The sequence below is a fragment of the Pristiophorus japonicus genome, chromosome 9 (assembly GCF_044704955.1).
Source record: "Pristiophorus japonicus isolate sPriJap1 chromosome 9, sPriJap1.hap1, whole genome shotgun sequence".
In the NCBI taxonomy this organism is placed as follows: Eukaryota; Metazoa; Chordata; class Chondrichthyes; family Pristiophoridae; genus Pristiophorus; species Pristiophorus japonicus.
The window spans coordinates 38,407,761-38,425,412 of record NC_091985.1 but is presented as its reverse complement, the minus strand read 5'-3'; the positions used below and the strand labels follow the sequence as shown (position 1 = coordinate 38,425,412).

The 17,652-nt window shown below is 47.1% G+C and overlaps 1 protein-coding gene across 1 annotated transcript in view; it reads right to left on the bottom strand.

The window, feature by feature from the left end:
* The window catches only part of ryr2a (ryanodine receptor 2a (cardiac)), a 924,147-nt gene that overhangs the window by 573,584 nt on the left and 332,911 nt on the right, over positions 1-17,652 (bottom strand). The window contains exons 22-25 of the mRNA XM_070890953.1: positions 15,194-15,410; positions 12,299-12,403; positions 10,619-10,722; positions 3,386-3,469 (exon numbers count right to left, since the gene is read on the bottom strand). Of these exons, the coding sequence (XP_070747054.1) occupies positions 3,386-3,469; positions 10,619-10,722; positions 12,299-12,403; positions 15,194-15,410 (510 nt within the window). The remainder of the gene's footprint in view (positions 1-3,385; positions 3,470-10,618; positions 10,723-12,298; positions 12,404-15,193; positions 15,411-17,652) is intronic.

The following is a 17,652-nucleotide window of genomic DNA, read 5'->3' as shown; positions in this document are numbered from 1 at the left end:
CTCATCTCAGTCCCCTTATCCTAAGACTGTGTCCTCTGGTTCTGGACTTCCCCAACATCAGGAACATTTTTCCTGCATCTAACCTGTCCAGTCCCGTCAGAATTTTACATGTTTCTATGAGAGTCCCTCTCATCCTTCTAAACTCCAGTGAATACAGGCCCAGTCAATCCAGTCTCTCCTCATATGTCAGTCCTGCCATCCCAGGAATCAGTCTGGTGATCCTTTGCTGCACTCCCTCAATAACAAGAACGTCCTTCCTCAGATTAGGAGACCAAAGCTGAACACAATATTCCAGGTGAGGCCTCACCAAGGTCCGATACAACTGCAGTAAGGCCTCCCTGCTCCTATACTCAAATCCCCTAGCTATGAAGGCCAACATACCATTTGCCTTCTTCATTGCCTGCTCTACCTGCATGCCAACTTTCAATGACTGATGAACCATGACCCCCAGGTCTCGTTGCACCTCCCCTTTTCCTAATCTGCCGCCATTCATATAATATTCTGCCTTCGTGTTTTTGCCACAAAAGTGGATAACCTCACATTTATCCACATTATACTGCATCTGCCATGCATTTGCCCACTCACCTAACCTGTCCAAGTCAACCTTCAGCCGCTTAGCGTCCTCCTCACAGCTCACACCGCCACCCAGCTTAGTGTCATCTGCAAACTTGGAGATATTACGTTCAATTCCTTCATCTAAATCATGAATGTATATTTTAAATAGCTGGGGTCCCAGCACTGAGCCCTGCAGCACCCCAATAGTCACTGCCTGCCATTCTGAAAAGGACCCGTTTATCCCGACTCTCTGCTTCCTGTCTGCCAACCAGTTCCCTATCCACGTCAATATATTATCTCCAATACCATGTGCTTTGATTTTGCACACAAACCTCTTGTCAAAAGCCTACATTTGTTTTCACTAATCTTTTTTTCTTCACATATCTATAGAAGCTTTTGCAGTTAGTTTTTATGTTCCCGGCAAGCTTCCTCTCATACTCTATTTACCCCCTCCTAATTAAATACTTTGTCTTCCTCTGCTGAATTCTAAATTTCTCCCAGTCCTCAGGTTTGCTGCTTTTTCTGGCCAATTTATATGCCTCTTCCTTGGATTTAATACTAGCCTTAATTTCCCTCGTTAACCACGGTTGAGCCACCTTCCCCGTTTTATTTTTACTCCAGACGGGGATGTACAATTGTTAAAAAGTTCATCCAAGTGATCTTTAAATGTTTGCCATTGCCTATCCACCGTAAACCCTTTAAGTATCATTTGCCAGTCTATTCTAGCCAATTCACGTCTCATATCATTGAAGTTACCTTTCCTTAAGTTCAAGACCCAAGTCGCTGAATTAACTTTATCACTCTCAATTTTAATAAAGAATTCTACCATATTATGGTCACTCTTCCCCAAGGGGCCTTGCACAACAAGATTGCTAATTAGTCCTTTCTCATTACACATCATCCAGTCTAGGATGGCCAGCCCGCTAATTGGTTCCTCAACATATTGGTCTAGAAAACCATCCCTAATACACTCCAGAAAATCCTCCTCCGCCGTATTGCTACCAGTTTGGTTAGCCCAATCTATATGTAGATTAAAGTTGCCCATGATAAAGTCGCCTTTATTGCACGCATCTCTAAGTTCTTGTTTGATGCTGTTCCCAACCTCACTACTACTGTTTGGTGGTCTGTACACAACTCCCACCAGCGTTTTCTGCCCTTTGGTATTCCGCAGCTCCACCCATACCGATTCCACATCATCCAAGCTAATGTCTTTCCTTACTATTGCATTAATTTCCTCTTTAACCAGCAATGCTACCCCACCTCCTTTTCCTTTCTATCTATCCTTTCTGAATGTTGAATACCCCTGGATGTTGAGTTCCCAGCATTGGTCACCTGGCACCATGTCTCCGTGATGCCAATTATATCATATTCATTAATTGCTGCCTGTGCAGTTAATTAATTCACCATATTACGAATACTCCTCGCATTGAGGCACAGAGCCTTCAGGCTTGTCTTTTTAAACACACTTTGCCCCTTTAGAATTTTGCTATAATGTGGCCCTTTTTGATTTTTGCCTTGGGTTTCTCTGCCCTCCACTTTTACTTTTCTTCTTTCTATCTTTTGCTTCTGCCCCCATTCTACTTCCCTCTGTCTCCCTGCATAGGTTTCCATCCCCCTGCCATATTAGTTTAACCCCTCCCCAACAGCACTAGCAAACACATCCCCTAGGACATTGGTTCCAGTCCAGCTCAGGTGCAGACCGTCCGATTTGTACTGGTCCCACCTCCTCCAGAATTTGTCCCAGGAATTTGAATCCCTCCCTTCTGCACTACTCCTCAAGCCACGTATTCATCTGAGCTATCCTGCAATTCCTACTCTGACTAGCACATGGCACTGGTAACAATCTTCAGATTACTACCTTTGAGGTCCTACTTTTTAATTTAACTCCTAGCTCCCTAAATTCAGCTTGTAGGACCTCATCCCATTTTTTACCGATATCGTTGGTATGCACCACGACAACTGGCTGTTCACCCTCCCCCTCCAAAATGTTCTGCAACTGCTCTGAGACATCCTTGACCCGTGCACCAGGGAAGCAACATACCATCCTGGAGTCTCGATTGCGGCCGCAGAAATGTCAATCTATTCCCCTTACAATAGAATCCCCTACTACTATAGCTCTCCCACTTTTTTTCCTGCCCTCCTGTGCAGCAGAGGTAGCCAAGTCCATAGCACAGTGCCATGAACTTGGCTGCTGCTGCCCTCCCCTGATGAGTCATCCCCCTCAACAGTACCCAAAGCGGTGTATCTGTTTTGGAGGGGGATGACCTCTGCCCAACTTCCTTCCACTGCTCTTCCTTTTGGTCACCCATCCCCTATCTGTCTGTGTAACCTTTACTTGCGATATGACCAACTCACTAAACGTTCTATTCATTGCATCCTCAGCATCGCGGATGCTCCAGAGTGAATCCACCTGCAGCTCCAGTGCCGCAATGCAGTCTGTCAGGAGCTGCAGCAGGATACACTTCCCGCACATATAGTCGTCAGGGATACTGGAAGCGTCCGAGTTCCCACATAGTACAGGAGGAGCATGACACATGTCCGAGTTCTCCTACCATGACTTAACTCCTAGATTAACTTAATTAGCAAAAGAATAAACTCCAAATAAGCCCTGATTGCCAAATAAGCTGCGCTGATTTTTTTTTGATAATCTCTTTATCAGACCAGAGACTGCTTCAGAGATATGTGAACATCCTGTTACATTGGCAAGGGAGAAAAGGGGGAGGGAATAACAACAACCATACCTTGGAAGTTAAGGTTTCAGCATTATAGAAAACAGAATATAGCACACACACACACACATTCAGATGATATGTTTGCTCAAGGTACTCACTTCCTGGGAAGCTTTAATTGCTTCACCTTCTCTTCTGCCTGGTCATCAGCAATGCCAACATGGCAACCCAAAGCCATAAGGGTCCTGCAAAATAAACATACAGGAAAAGTAAGACTTTAACCATCACCAAGAAGGGTCAAATTTTACATAGCATTAACAGCACAGAAACAGGCCTTACAGCCCAACTGTGTTTCTGCTCCGCACGAGCCTCCTCCCATCCTACTTCATCTAACCCCATCAACATATCCTTCTATTCCTTTCTCCCCATATGTTCCCCTGAAGTGTTATTCACCTCAACTACGCGCTGTGGTAGGGAGTTCCATATTCTAACCACGCTCTGGATAAAGAAGTTTCTCCTGAATTTTCAGCAACAAAAACTTTTATCAGCACCAGGCACAGTTTAAATTCTTACACAGCAAAAATTAAACACTGTGGGGCTGAAATTGCCCCTTTGCGAAAAGCCTGTTACAGGACGCTAAAGGGTTTTTGCCCCCCCCCCCAATTCCGGGGCGGGGGGCACCAGAGCGCCCCTCCCCCCCGGGATTTCCCCCGGAGCTCGGCATGCGAAAAGGCTTTGCGCTGTGCCCCGCGACTAGCAGCCTGGCGCAGCGCAAGCACGTCCACGCCGACCCCTTATCGCCCGGCGGGGGAAATTGCATGCAGGAGGAGAAGCTGTGGTGGCTGGGGCGCCCCGGTCGCCCTTAGAGGGGAGGTGGTTGCGCCGACACCCTCATTTTTTCTGTGTCGGCCGACTTCCCTGCCGGCCCGGCAATGGCAGCCGCTGGTTCAGCTGGGCTGCCAATATACAGCACAGCATCCCCTCTTGGGTGCTGGCCCGGCGAACACCCTCCCTGGTGGCCCAGTGGGCGACACTAACGTGGCTGCAGAGTTCGCAGTGGCCCTCCCCTTTAAAAGGGGAGGGACATTGTGACATACTCAGCGCGGAACTGAGCGTCGCGCCCCGTGAATGCCCCGCACATTTATTTTGCTCTGTCATCCAATTCCGCGCAATTTAGCGGCTCATCTCGCCGGGCGCTAAATTTTCTTTTATTTCAAATTATGCGCCCAAAACCAGGCGCTGGGCAATTTCACCCCCAATGAATTAACAAGTAAAAAATATCGTTTTGTCTGCTATACAAGTTAGCTGGTATATTTCTACATCTCATGGCATTCACTGCCGTGAGCCAGTGTCAGTTTAAAGTAACAGAATCAGAAGAACATACAGCCTCTTGCTTGTGGCAGTACTCCCTCTTTCAACTGGTGCCATCGACTCAAAGCCCGTTCATCTGCCCTTACTCAAGATTCATTTTCAATCATTTTATTTATTCTGAAACTTTAGCAATGCATATATGAAGCTGTTATCATCAAATAACTTAAAATGTCCTTTCATCGTACTTCTAATTAGCATTCAAACTTTCAGATACTGGCCATGGATTCCTGCTGCACACTCATCTTCAGCCCTTGATTTTTCTGCCCAGTGAAATGAAGAGGGTGGAAATCACGGGCTGGTGTGAATACAAGCAGCAAACCCTGGCTGCACTTAGCAAAATTCAGCAGAGTCTGGCTATAGGAGTGATTCCACGATCCAACACTCGCAGTGTGGAATGGTGCTAGCAGAGAATGGCTACAGATAATAGGGGTGATTGCGTGGTCCATTGCTCCCAGTGGGGAGTGTTGCTAGAGAATGGCGACAGGTAATAGGGTTGATTACATGGTCCAACACTCGCAGTGGGGAGTGGTGCTAGCAGAGAATGGTTCTGGATAATAGAGGGCCGATTTACATCCCTGTACTCAGGAGGGAATGGGGTGGTAGCACAATGAAAATTCACACCGATGTCTGGGCTGCCGCCATTTTGGCAGAGTGCTTGAAATGGGCCAAAAACAGGCAGGATAACAAATCGGGGTCCTTTGACATTGCGAGGAGCCCAATGCAATTTTCAGGTCTTCTTGTTATTGAGCGACCTAGCCAATGGTTCTTAAAGGGGTAGCTGCAGGCCGCTCAGAAAAAAGTAAGAGTAAGGTTTAAAACTTATATACAGGCAAATCGTGATTATCTGCACACGGATGCAACGGATGGACCATGGAATCACCCCTATTATCTGTAGTTATTCTCTGCTAGCAACACTCCCCACTGCGAGTGTTGGACCATGCAATCACCCCTATTACCTGTCGCCATTCTCTAGCAACACTCCCCACTGGGAGCAATGGACCACGCAATCACCCCTATTATCTGTAACTGCATTGTAACTGCATTTAAAATTCCGTGTGTGTGCGCGCTGCTGCAGCCGCTGTCTCTCGCGGCCGCCGCTGACATCAGAGTCCTTTCAGTCCAGAAAGGCATCGGGCTGCTGATGTCGGAGTCCATTCGGCCTGGGAAGGCAGCACGCTCCGGAACCCCGGAGCTAGACAATCTCCTCCTCGAGGCCACCTGCATGCAGGCTGGCAATGTCCATTCTTAACTGCCTTGTTACTGTTTATAGCTGATTGCACAGTATTTATTCATTGAAGTTTTAACTTCATAATATCAACTCGCTCTAACGGAGAAATCGTTTAACCGGCATAGCCCAATCCCCGAGGGACCCGGATAATCGAGAGTTGCCTGTATTTTTTTTTTTTTTACAGTCATTAGAAGAATTTGTGCTCTTCTTGGTATCACAAAACTCAACCCCCGTGATGCCAAAACCTCCGCTGCCCTCCCTAAGAAGTGCCCGCCCCCACCCCTACTTAGTGGTACTGGCTGGAGATGATGGATGTTCGGGCCCCCCCAGACTGGCGAGCTGCTTGAAATGTGTGAGAAACTTGTCGACCTAAAGATAATAACGATTAGCCAGGAAACGTAGTCAGGCCTCTCGCCAGTGGCATTGGATGGTCAGAGGTCGCGATCCGGCTACCGCCCGCCCAATTTCCACCAAAACCAAAAATCAATCCCGAAGGAGAGATTCCGCGTCCCGGCAACGCCTGGTGTGGAACGTTGGAGTTTAGAAGAATGAGAGGTGATCTTATCAAAACATAAAAGATAATGAGGGAGCCCGACAAGGTGGATGCAGAGAGGTTGTAGGTGAAACTAAAACTTGGGGACATAGTCTCAGAATAAGGGGCCACCCATTTAAAACTGAGATGAGGAGGAATTTCTTCTCTCAGGGTTGTAAATCTATGGAATTCTCTGCCCCAGACAGCTGTGGAGGCTGGGTCATTGAATATATTTAAGGCGGAGATAGACAGATTTTTGAGCAATAAGAGAATTAAGGGTTATGGGGAGTGGGCAGGGAAGTGGAGCGGAACCCAAGATCAGATCAGCCATGATCTTATTAAATGGCGGAGCAGGCTCGAGGGACCAGGTGGCCTATTCCTTCTCCTATTTCTTATGTTCTTATGTTCTTACTCACAGACAGTGAATCTCAGAGGATCACAAGTGCTCAGCCGCAATTTCCCGACTGCAAGAAACACTTGCACCAGAACATGGTGAGAACACGCTTCATAGGAGAGGATAAGTGAAATACAAGTCACATTTCAGAGTGCTTTAAGGTGGGTACAGTACCAAATGTAACCCACAGGTTTATGTTCCAATTTCTTGGACCTCTGTTTGAATTTAGATGGCAGATTCAGTGTAATTCTGATGGTACAAATAACAAATGTGGAGGGAGCAGACATTACTGGAGCACCAGAGATAATGGATTGATATATTCTGCCAAGTCGGACAGAAAATAGTGTAGAATCGTGGAATCACAGAATGGTTACAGCACAGAAGGAGGCCATTCGGCCCATCGAGCCCGTGCCGGCTCTCTGCAAGCGCACTTCAGCCCATCCCACTCCCCTGCCTTTTCCCTGTAGCCCAGCAATTTGTTTTCCTTCAGGTACTTATCCAATTACCTTTTGAAAGCCAAAAAACAAAATATTATTTAAATGGAGATACTAGAGAATGCTGCGGAACAAAGGGATCTAAGTGTTCTCGTACATGAAACACAAAGAGTGGGGGGGGGGGGGGGGGGCAGGGGGGAAATTGCCCTTGCGAAAAAGGCCCATTCGCGCCTCGCGGGGCACTAAAGGTTTTCACCCGGGCACTGCGGCCAGAGCGCTGCTTCCCGGAATTGCCCCTGGGGCTCCGTTGGTGAAAATGGGTTTGCTCTGCACCACAGTGATGACATCACCACCATACGCGCCGACCCTCTATCGCCTTCACGACAACCGCCTTGCACTCTGCTGGACATGAGGGCAATGGCACCGACAGCTTCTTGGTTCTTGGTGTGGTGGCTGGGGCACCCTGGCCACTCTTAAAGGCTAGGTGGCAGCGGCCATCTTTTTTGTGTCGGACGACTTCTCAGTCGGCCTGACAATGGCGGCCGCTGGGTCTCCGGATTTTGGACGTCGCACCTGTATCAGACAAGTGTCTCCATCATAAAGGAGAGCTTATTATTCTTCTTCCCACTTAATAAATAGCTCTTGGTTGTTTTGTAGTTCTCTCGTCAGAACACACAATGCTGGTTTGGACCATCTGCGATGCTATATATTTACATTTTAAGTATTATTGGCAAGTGAGACGTTGTAATGAGCAATGTCCACTTTATTGGGCACCAGTTTCATTACTTAAATGAGAACAATGACACAGAAGCAGGCCACGCACGGATACCATACGTCTCTAGTTACATTTCTTACATTATTGGTAGGGAAATGATGGCCAAGAACACCAAGCAATCTAAATGCGTCAGAAAAGGCAAGAGAAATATTTTTAAAATGACTGTTAAAACATATATATTCTGGTACCTTTTAAAACTAAGGGGATACAAGGGTAAATTATCTGAGGCTCCACTCCAGAAAATCAAGATCAGCACAATTCGGGCCAGGTTAAACTCCCCGCTGGGAGCATAGCCTTGCAAAACGTTCCTCTGTATCGTCCTCTGCTTGTTAATCTCAGCAAAATGGCAGATGTAAGTATAAGGCCTGCTTTCACACTAAATGAGAGCATGGGGGAAATTGAATAAAATTGGGTTTGTTACAGCTGGCCTCACCACACTAACTCTATGTGCAACCAATATTTTTCTTTCCTTGCACGATTACACGAAAGCTATTAAGCAAAGTTCTTCTCCTGTTTGCCCATCTATGCTGTAATTCACTGACAAGAATGTCATTTTTAGACACCTGTTTGAAATTAAATACGTTCAATCACGTGTTTGTGAATTCAAATTTAGGTATTGTTTATATTATTTAAAAGGAGTAGTTTATGCTTGGCAGATAGTTCAAAAATTACATTTGCACGTCTCACAGGCTCTGGGCAGTAGATTTCAGTCCCAGGAATACTTAAATAATTTTTCTTATAAATAATCTGGTTATTTTGCTCGACCGCTATATTGGTGAAACTGAGCGAAAGAACAGAGTGGGGGGGGGCAGGGTCGATGTGGGTGAAAAATAAATAAATCATTGTGCACGAAGACGCCCAAACTACAGAAAGTGCACTGTTGCTGCATTACTGTCATGGAGAGAGCTTGGAGTATTGCCCTTGGAGAGTGTTTGCAGACAAGAGCTAGGAAATGAAAAAGCTAGGTATGACAACATTTCTGTTGTTTGTGTCTTTTAACTTGAACATGCAAATAAATTTGACTGGATCAGCACAAAATCAAAAGCGGATGATTGAAATCATTCAGAAGCTGTGCTTCCTAAGAGTAATTAACCTATTACATTCTCACTGGGCGAAATGTTCAGAGACTGCATGTCGTTGGTGGGGTCTTGCATGTCATGGTTGGCTTAAATAAAGACTTGGATTTACATAGCGCCTTTCACGACCACTGGATGTCTCAAAGCGCTTTCCGGTCAATTAAGTACTTTTTGGAGTGTTATCATCAGAGGCAGTCCCTCGGAATCGAGAAAGACTTGCGTCCACTCCTTTAGTGAGTTCTTTGGTGGTTGAACAGTCCAATACGAGAGTCACAGACTCTGTCACAGGTGGGACAGATAGTCACTGAGGGAAGGGGTGGGTGGGACTGGTTCGCCGCACACACTTTCCGCTGTCTGTGCTTGATTTCTGCATGCTTTCGGCGTTGAGACTCGAGGTGCTCAGCGCCCTCTCGGATGCACTTCCTCCACTTAGGGCGGTCTTGGGCCAGGGACACCCAGGTGTCAGTGGGGATGTTGCACTTTATCAGGGAAGCTTTGAGGGTGTCATTGTAACGTTGCCACTGCTCACCTTTGGCTCGTTTGCCATGAAGGAGCTCTGAGTAGAGCACTTGCTTTGGGAGTCTCGTGTCTGGCATGCGGACTATGTGACCTGCCCAGCGAAACTGATCGAGTGTGGTCAGTGCTTCAATGCTGGGGATGTTAGCCTGGACGAGGACGCTGATGTTGGTGCGCCTGTCCTCCCAGGGGATTTGTAGGATCTTGCGGAGACATCTTTCGTGATATTTCTCCAGCAACTTGAGGTGTCTACTGTACATGGTCCATGTCTCTGAGCCATACAGGAGGGCGGGTATTACTACAGTCCTGTAGACCATGAGCTTGGTGGCAGTTTTGAGGGCCTGGTCTTCAAATACTCTTTTCCTCAGGCGAGCGAAGGCTGCACTGGAGGCGGTGTTGGATCTCGTCATCGATGCCTGCTCTTGTTGATAGGAGGCTCCCGAGATAGGGGAAGTGGTCCATGGTGTCCAGGGTCGCGCCATGGATCTTGATGACTGGGGGGGCAGTGCTGTGTGGCGAGGACAGGCTGGTGGAGGACCTTTGTCTTATGAATGTTTAGCGTAAGGCCCATGCTTTCGTACACCTCAGTAAATACGTCGACTATATCCTGGAGTGCGGCCTCTGTATGTGCGCAGATGCAGGCGACGTCCGCGTACTGTAGCTCGACGACAGAGGTTGGGGTGGTCTTGGATCTGGCCTGGAGTGTAGTCACTGTTGTAATGTACGAATTTAAGTATTGTTTATATTATTTAATCGTCAGATAGTTCAAAAATTACATATGAATGTCTCACGGCCCTGCGGCAGTAGATTTCAGTCTCAGGAATATTTAAATAGTGGATGGCTTATCGGAAAATTACAGAGGCACTGATTATCTGTTCATTGGCAGTGCTTCTGTGATTCTCTGAAAGATAGCGCTGGACCCAAATGAGGCAAGAATAAACTTTACAAAGCATATAGGGATCCAAACATTGTCAACTTTAACAAAAGCAGTACCTGAAGTTCAGAAAAACTGATTTTCTGCCACTGTCCTCAAATAAAGAAAGAGATTACATCAAATAACAAACTCACTTGAGGGTTTCAAGCGACATCTGCAAATTGTAATTTCGTTCCTGTTCCGGCAACTTGGAGAATTCCACCAGACAAGGGTGCTGCCGTTTGTTGTCGTCCCGGATCTGTAAGGAAAGCTGGCTTTACTGTTGCGCTGTCATAATATGATCAAAATCATACCTAACACATCTGAGGCAACAATGATTTTCTTTCTGCAATAGTTTGGATAATATGAATAAACTAAGCTAATATGCATTGGGGGATTTTGACTACAGTATTATTTCTTCAATTGGATAATGTTTGCATTTAGTTTTAGCTAAAATAATATATTTTTTAAACTTCACATTTCTACTTAGCTCAAATGCTTTAAATCTAAGGTAATATTTTTTGTTCAAAGAAATCCTCCCCGTCATCAATTCCCCCCCAAAATTGATACAATAAAGTCTTGACATTTTTCAAGAGGTCGAATTGTTTCACTCTGCAGAGACCTGATATATTGGGTTTCCATTGCCTCAGGGCTCCTCTGGTGCTATTGCTGATCAGGAGATGACCAAGGGGGGGCGGGGGGGGGGGGGGGTGGGCATGTTAACCTGCAGCCCCCCATTTCTGGCTTGAAAAGTGGGCGGCCAGCAGTTTAACATTGGAGGAGCAATCGGGCGCTTCACTGACGCCCAAGGACCACCTGCTGCAGTTTTCAGGCGGGCCTGTAAGTTTACTATGTTCCAAGATACTGGTCCCGACAGTTGTCCTCCTTGTAACATATTTTCCTCCATTCACTCATGATAGGAGAAGTCTTTATCCTGGTTCAAAGTCACATCAACCTTTTTTTCTAAACTATTGAACAAAAGAAAATATACCTCCGGGTTACAGTTCAAAGCCAGCCAACCAAATCTGTACAAATTAATAGGAATTGCAAAACTCAGGTACAAATGGGTGGTGTGTGCACCATGCAGACTCCGCCTAATTTTACCAGGCATCGAGAGGCATAAACAGCGCTTGTTAAAGAGAGCTTTTTTCAAAAAAAGGATTCAGGAAAATTTATTACGCTTTTTTTTTTCCATGGAGCGAATGCTTCTCCTGGGCCCACAAAATAACTCTGGCCTGCTGACAACTCATTCATGCCCCCATTCCCCAAGGGATTGGCTCCAAACAATCCCTCCCGCCCCGCCCCCAGGAAGATCTGCTGGTCAGCTCCGAGTGGGAGCTGGATGATTTCTCGCCTGTCACAACCAAGCTGCAGCGGGGTGCCCATGTGGTGCCCTCAGGTCACTGGTGCCATTTAAATAAGCCCATTTGTGGTTCGGGCCTCCCAGCACCACTTTTGTGCGGGCGGAGAACCTCTCCGCCAACATTGAGCCCGTTTCAGGCGCAAGTTGAATTTCTGCCCCGAGTGTCAAGTCACAGGCCCACTATGACTTCAAGCCAATTTGGATGACGATCCAGAGGTAGCCAGCTCCAGGAAAACGCACTAACAGTGTATCTTGTGAAGTTTACTATGTTCCAAGATACTGGTCCCTACAGTTGTCCTCCTTGTAACATATTTTCCTCCATTCACTCATGATAGTAAAAGTCTTTATCCTGGTTCAAAGTCACATCAACCTTTTTTTCTAAACTATTGAACAAAAGAAAATATACCTCCGGGTTACAGTTCAAAGCCAGCCAACCAAATCTGTACAAATTAATAGGATGCTATGAACATACCGGTCCATATGTCCAGCCAAGCTCAATTTTGTTCATCACCCAGAGTTCATGGATGTTTTCCGCGAGCTTTTCTCGTACTCGGTCCAGGTGAGGCGGCAGTACAATCTGAAATGTGTTGAAGTGAGAAACATTATTCTTCAAAGCCACCTTACAAAACATTATTCCCCTAAAAGTTCAATATTCAAGAACATTAGCAAAGGTCCAGGACATCATCTTTCAGTTCAATGGGCCCAAGTTTCCACATGATTTGCGCCTGATTTTTCGGAGCAACTGGTGGAGAACGGACTATCTTAGAAATCGCAATCCTCCACATTTTTTTTTCTGCAGTTCTAGTCAGTTAGAACAGTTTCACTTTGGAACAGAATTTTTTCTTCAAAAGGGGGCGTGTCCGGCCACTGATGCTGATTTCAAAGTTTCCACAGTGAAAACGTACTCCAAACTAACTTAGAATGGAGCAAGTGAAGATTTTTGTAGAACTGAAAAAACCTTGTCTACACATTAAAAAATCAGGCGCAGGTTACAAATTAGGCGTCCAGAACGAGGTGGGGGGGAGGGGGAGGGGGGGGGGAAGGGAAGTCATTAAATTCTACAATAAATCCTTATTTATACTTCTACAAATAAATCCAACCTGAATAAACATTTATAAGCAAAGAAAAGATTAAATAAACCATCTTCCTACCTGTGTGAAAGTGCGTCAGCCAGGGAGAATGCTGCAGGAAGCCTCACAAGTTGAGGCAGCCGTTCGTTCCCGCGGGGGGAGGGAGGAAGGAGACAGCCGTTCGTTCCCTCGGGGGGGGGGGGGGGGGAGGGAAGGAGGCAGCCGTTCGTTCCCGCGGGGGGGAAAGGAGGAAGCCGTTCCTGATGGCAGGCGGGGGGGGGGGGGGGGGGGGAGGGAAACGGCTGCCTCAACTTTCTGAGGCTTCCTGCAGCCTTCTCACTGCTGCAAGAAGCCTCAGTGCTGATGGCAATGTGCTTTTATTAAAAAATGTTCAAAAATTAAACAGCTACAAAGAACTACAAAAATGGCCGAGTGCCAATGTTTCCTTCACACTGCGCGTCCGCGAACGCTCCAATGCGCACGCGCAGGGTTGCCGGCAGGAAAAAAACTAATTTAAATGGTACCCGCCCCCTCCCACTTACAAAATCGGCGCGAGTGGTAGGCTCCGCCCCCCTGGGCGCCGCGCCAAGCAGACATGGAGCTGCAGGGTGCTCCAGAATCGCGCGGTTTTTTTCCGGCGGGGAGGGGCGCCCGTTTTTTATCGTGTGGAAACTTGGGGCCTATATGTTGCTCGAAGGGTCAACAATGGGTGTTTACAGTTTACTTCCTTTTGGTGAAATCTCACCTGCCGAGCATCTCTCTGGTACTCCTCCTCTTCCCCCAAATAACAAACAGAGAGGGTTTCCAACAAAGGGCAACCAGGGATGGGCAATAAATGCTGGCCTTGCCAGTGACCCCCACATCTCAGAAACAAATAAAATAAACCTCATTATCTCACTTAGTAGTGCCAAGCAAAAAATAGCTATGCCAAAACAAATGGCCTGGTCCATTTCAGTCACTAAGCGGGTCAAAAGAAAAAGCATAAACAAAATTAACAGTCCAAAGATATGCATTTAATTTGCTCGCTGTATATTTAAATTTCTTTCCATTCAAAGGCACAATCTAGTACTGCTGGATGCAAAGTTTATATAAGCAGAATTATGAAGAACTTTACTGCTAATGTTTACAACAGAATTAATGTGGACATTAAAATATATCATATTTGACCCATTATATATTGAAATGAAGCTCCTGCCCAAGTGCCAACCAAATATTAGCCTCGTGTGCATTATGGCACCCAGAACCTAGGTTCAAAATGAGCTAAAAGTCAATCAATAGAATCAGACCACTTATGGGTTATGGATTGAGGGCAACATGAATTACCGACAAAAATAGTTCTGTCGCCAACAGGCATCAGTTTACCATTCAAAGAGTTCTGAGGAAACGTTAAAATAGTTTGAGCTTGTTTTCTTTCGAGAAGAGTAGGTCAACTCCTTGAAGTGAGTCTGAGGCCCTCAATGCTTTACTGCCTTGAAACAAAGTCCAGACCTCAGCACAATATCATATTAACACAGAACACAAGATATTGGGGTCAAAGTGATGTCATCACGGCGCCGTGTCATTACGGCTCTCCCCTTCACTTAAAGGGGAGAGCCTGCGCGATTTCTAAAGTTCGGCCCACTGGACCACCAGTGAGGGTTTCAGCTGGGTCAGTGGTCTGGCACCCAAGAGGGGGTGCCAGGCTGCCCAGCCGAACCTGGGGGCATAATTGTCGGACCCGACATGGCAATCGGCCGACAAAAAAAAACATGGTGGCAGCGGCAGTGAGTCCTCCCCTTTAACGAGAGCGGCACCGCCATTGCAGAATGCTACAGCTTCACTGCACCGTCGGGAAAAAGCAGGCTTTGACACCACCTGGCGGAGGAAGATTTTTATGGCGGAATTTCGACTTCGGGGGGGGTGAATCGGCGGTGCACACTGTGATGACACACTTAGCACGGATTGGCAATAGCGGAGCGGTGGGGGGGGAACGGGTCACCGTCGGGATACTGGCGACCATTACACGAAAAGTCGGCGGCCATTGCACTCCGCAGCCTGGCCACCAATTTCCGGTGTTAAGAGGCCTTAAGGAAAGGTGCAATTTCAGTCCCACTGTGTCTTATTATGCGCAAGTGCAGCCTCACGGAGTTGTATTCAAATACACTTTTTGGACAAAAACGTCAAATTTGTATACAGTTAATGCACTAAATCATTTCAATTAATATGCTGCTTCTGAACACACTATAAAATAGTATTTGTGGTGACACAGAGCAATTTGCAATTGTCCAGTGGACCAAGAAACCACACAAGTACCATACCTGAGTGGTATCCACAGGCGTTGGTGTAAAGGCAGCTTGCGTGAGTGAGATAGTAGGACCCAGGAGGTCCCGGACGCCATTATGATCCTGCTTATATTCATTAGTGTGCTCCACTCTCATCTTCTCTTTCGGCAGCAAAGCTTCAAAACAAGGAGCATAGCCAGGAGGTGGGAGGAACTTAAACTCTCCATGACGACCGCCAAGCAAAAAACGGACTCTAGGGAGACATAAACACAGCTTGTTTAAAAGAAACAGCTGAGTTAAAAACGAGAAAGCAAATATCATGTAGGTCTATAGTCAGCAGAATAACTAAACTCTAGTCCATAAATTAAATGGAGAGCTGTTCAAAGGGAGATTATATTGAATATACGGCACAGAAACAGGCCATTCGACCCAACTAGTCTGTGCTGGTGTTTATTCTCCACGCCTGTCTCCTCCCATTCCATCTACCTCATCCCAACATCTCTCTTTATTTTTGTCAAAGTTGTTCTAAAGTGTAATTTAATTTCATCAGTTGCTTGTGTTTGTAGGAGGTGTTTGGTTGTCAGCCATCAGGAATAAACGAGTACTGTCATATTAATGTAAAATAAATCCTTTAAGGGGAACATCAAATCACTTTAAAATACTGGAATATACTGGGGTGGAAATTCCGGTCGGAAGCTTCCCGCGGGCAATTGCCTCCCGACCGGAGAATTATTACGAAAGTACCTGGTGGTCTAGGATGTAAAGTCCTTACACAATACCACAAATCCACATGAGGCACATTCTATGGACAAGGTCACTCCATGACCTGAACCTTTATTCACAGGACCAAGAAGTGATGACCCTGCGTGGGACCTCCCTTTATATACCTGGATGACCTGGTGAGGAGTGTCTCCCACAAGTTCACCCCCTGTGGTCAAGGTGTGCATTTCTTACGTATATACAGTATTGCAGTGTTGCTACATAAAGGTTACATACATGACATCAACTCCCCCCTCAACATCTTATTGGGATCATAGGTTAAGTCTCTCGGGTGGTCTGCGCTCCCTCGTGGAGCGCCGCAGTTGGGGCTCTGGTTGTTGAGCCTTAGTATGCGTGTCTGTCACCTGTGGTGATTCCGGCCTGTCTGGGCTGACCGCAGGGACTGTGCATGCTGCTGAATGTTCTTGTTGCTCGTTCACTGGCGGTGGTGTGAATACCATCTCATGATCTTCCTCAGGTTCCTCAGAGTCCATGCTGAACCTGTTTTTTACTTGGTCCAGATGCTTGTGGCATATCTGCCCATTGTTAAGTTTAACCACGATGACCCTATTCCCCTCTTTGTCTATTACAGTACCCTCAAGCCATTTGGGCCCCAAAGCGTGATTGAGAACAAATACGGGGTCATCAATTTCTATACATCTCCTCCTTGAATTTCGGTCATGGTACTCGTTTTGGGATTGGCGCTTTCCCTCAACAATGTCGGACAGGACTGGATGAATGAGGGACAGCCGAGTTTTGAGTTTTCATTTCATGAGTAGCTCCGCGGGCAGGACCCCCGTGAGCGAGTGCGGTCGGGACCTATAGGCCAGTAGGAGACGCGATAGGCGGCATTGAAGGGGGGGTCCTTGAATCCGGAGCATGCCTTGTTTTATGATTTGGACCGCACGTTCCGCCTGACTACTGGAGGCCGGCTTGAACGGTGCTGTCCTGACATGGTTAATGCCATTACCCGACATGAACTCCCGGAATTCTTGGCTTGTGAAACATGGGCCATTATCGCTACAAGGATGTCTAACAAGCCGTGGGTCGCAAAGACCGCGCGCAGACTCTCCACGGTGGTGGGTGTCATGCACGAATTTAAAAAGATGCACTCGATCCATTTCAAGTACGCATCGACCACAAGAAACATTTTTCCCATGAACGGGCCCACGTAGTCTATGTGAATACGTGACCATGGCCTGGTGGGCCAGGGCCACGGGTTGAGCGGGGCCTCCCTGGGGGGCATTACCTAGCTGGGCACACGTCGTGCACCTGCAAACAATGTTCCAGGTCTGAATCAATTCCCGGCCACCACACGTGTGACCGGGCAAAGGCCTTCATCAGCACGATGCCTGGGTACTCGCTGTGTAATTCCCTGATGAATGCTTCCCTGCCCCTCTGGGGCATGACTACCCGGCTGCCCCATAGTAGGCAGTGGGCTTGGATGGAGAGCTCATCCATCCGTCTGTGAAACGGTCTGACCTCCTCAGGGCATGCTCTGTGTGCGGGCGCCCAATCCCCAGTCAGAACACATTTCTTAATCAAGGATAGCAGGGGATCTCTGTTGGTCCAGATTTTGATCTGGCGGGCTGTGATGGGGGAGCCTGCGCTGTCAAAGGCATCGACTGCCATGACCATCTCAGCGCTTTGCTCTGCTGCCCCCTCAGTGGTGGCCAGTGGAAGCCTGCTGAGCGCGTCAGCGCAGTTTTCGGTGCCGGGCCGGTGCCGGATGGTGT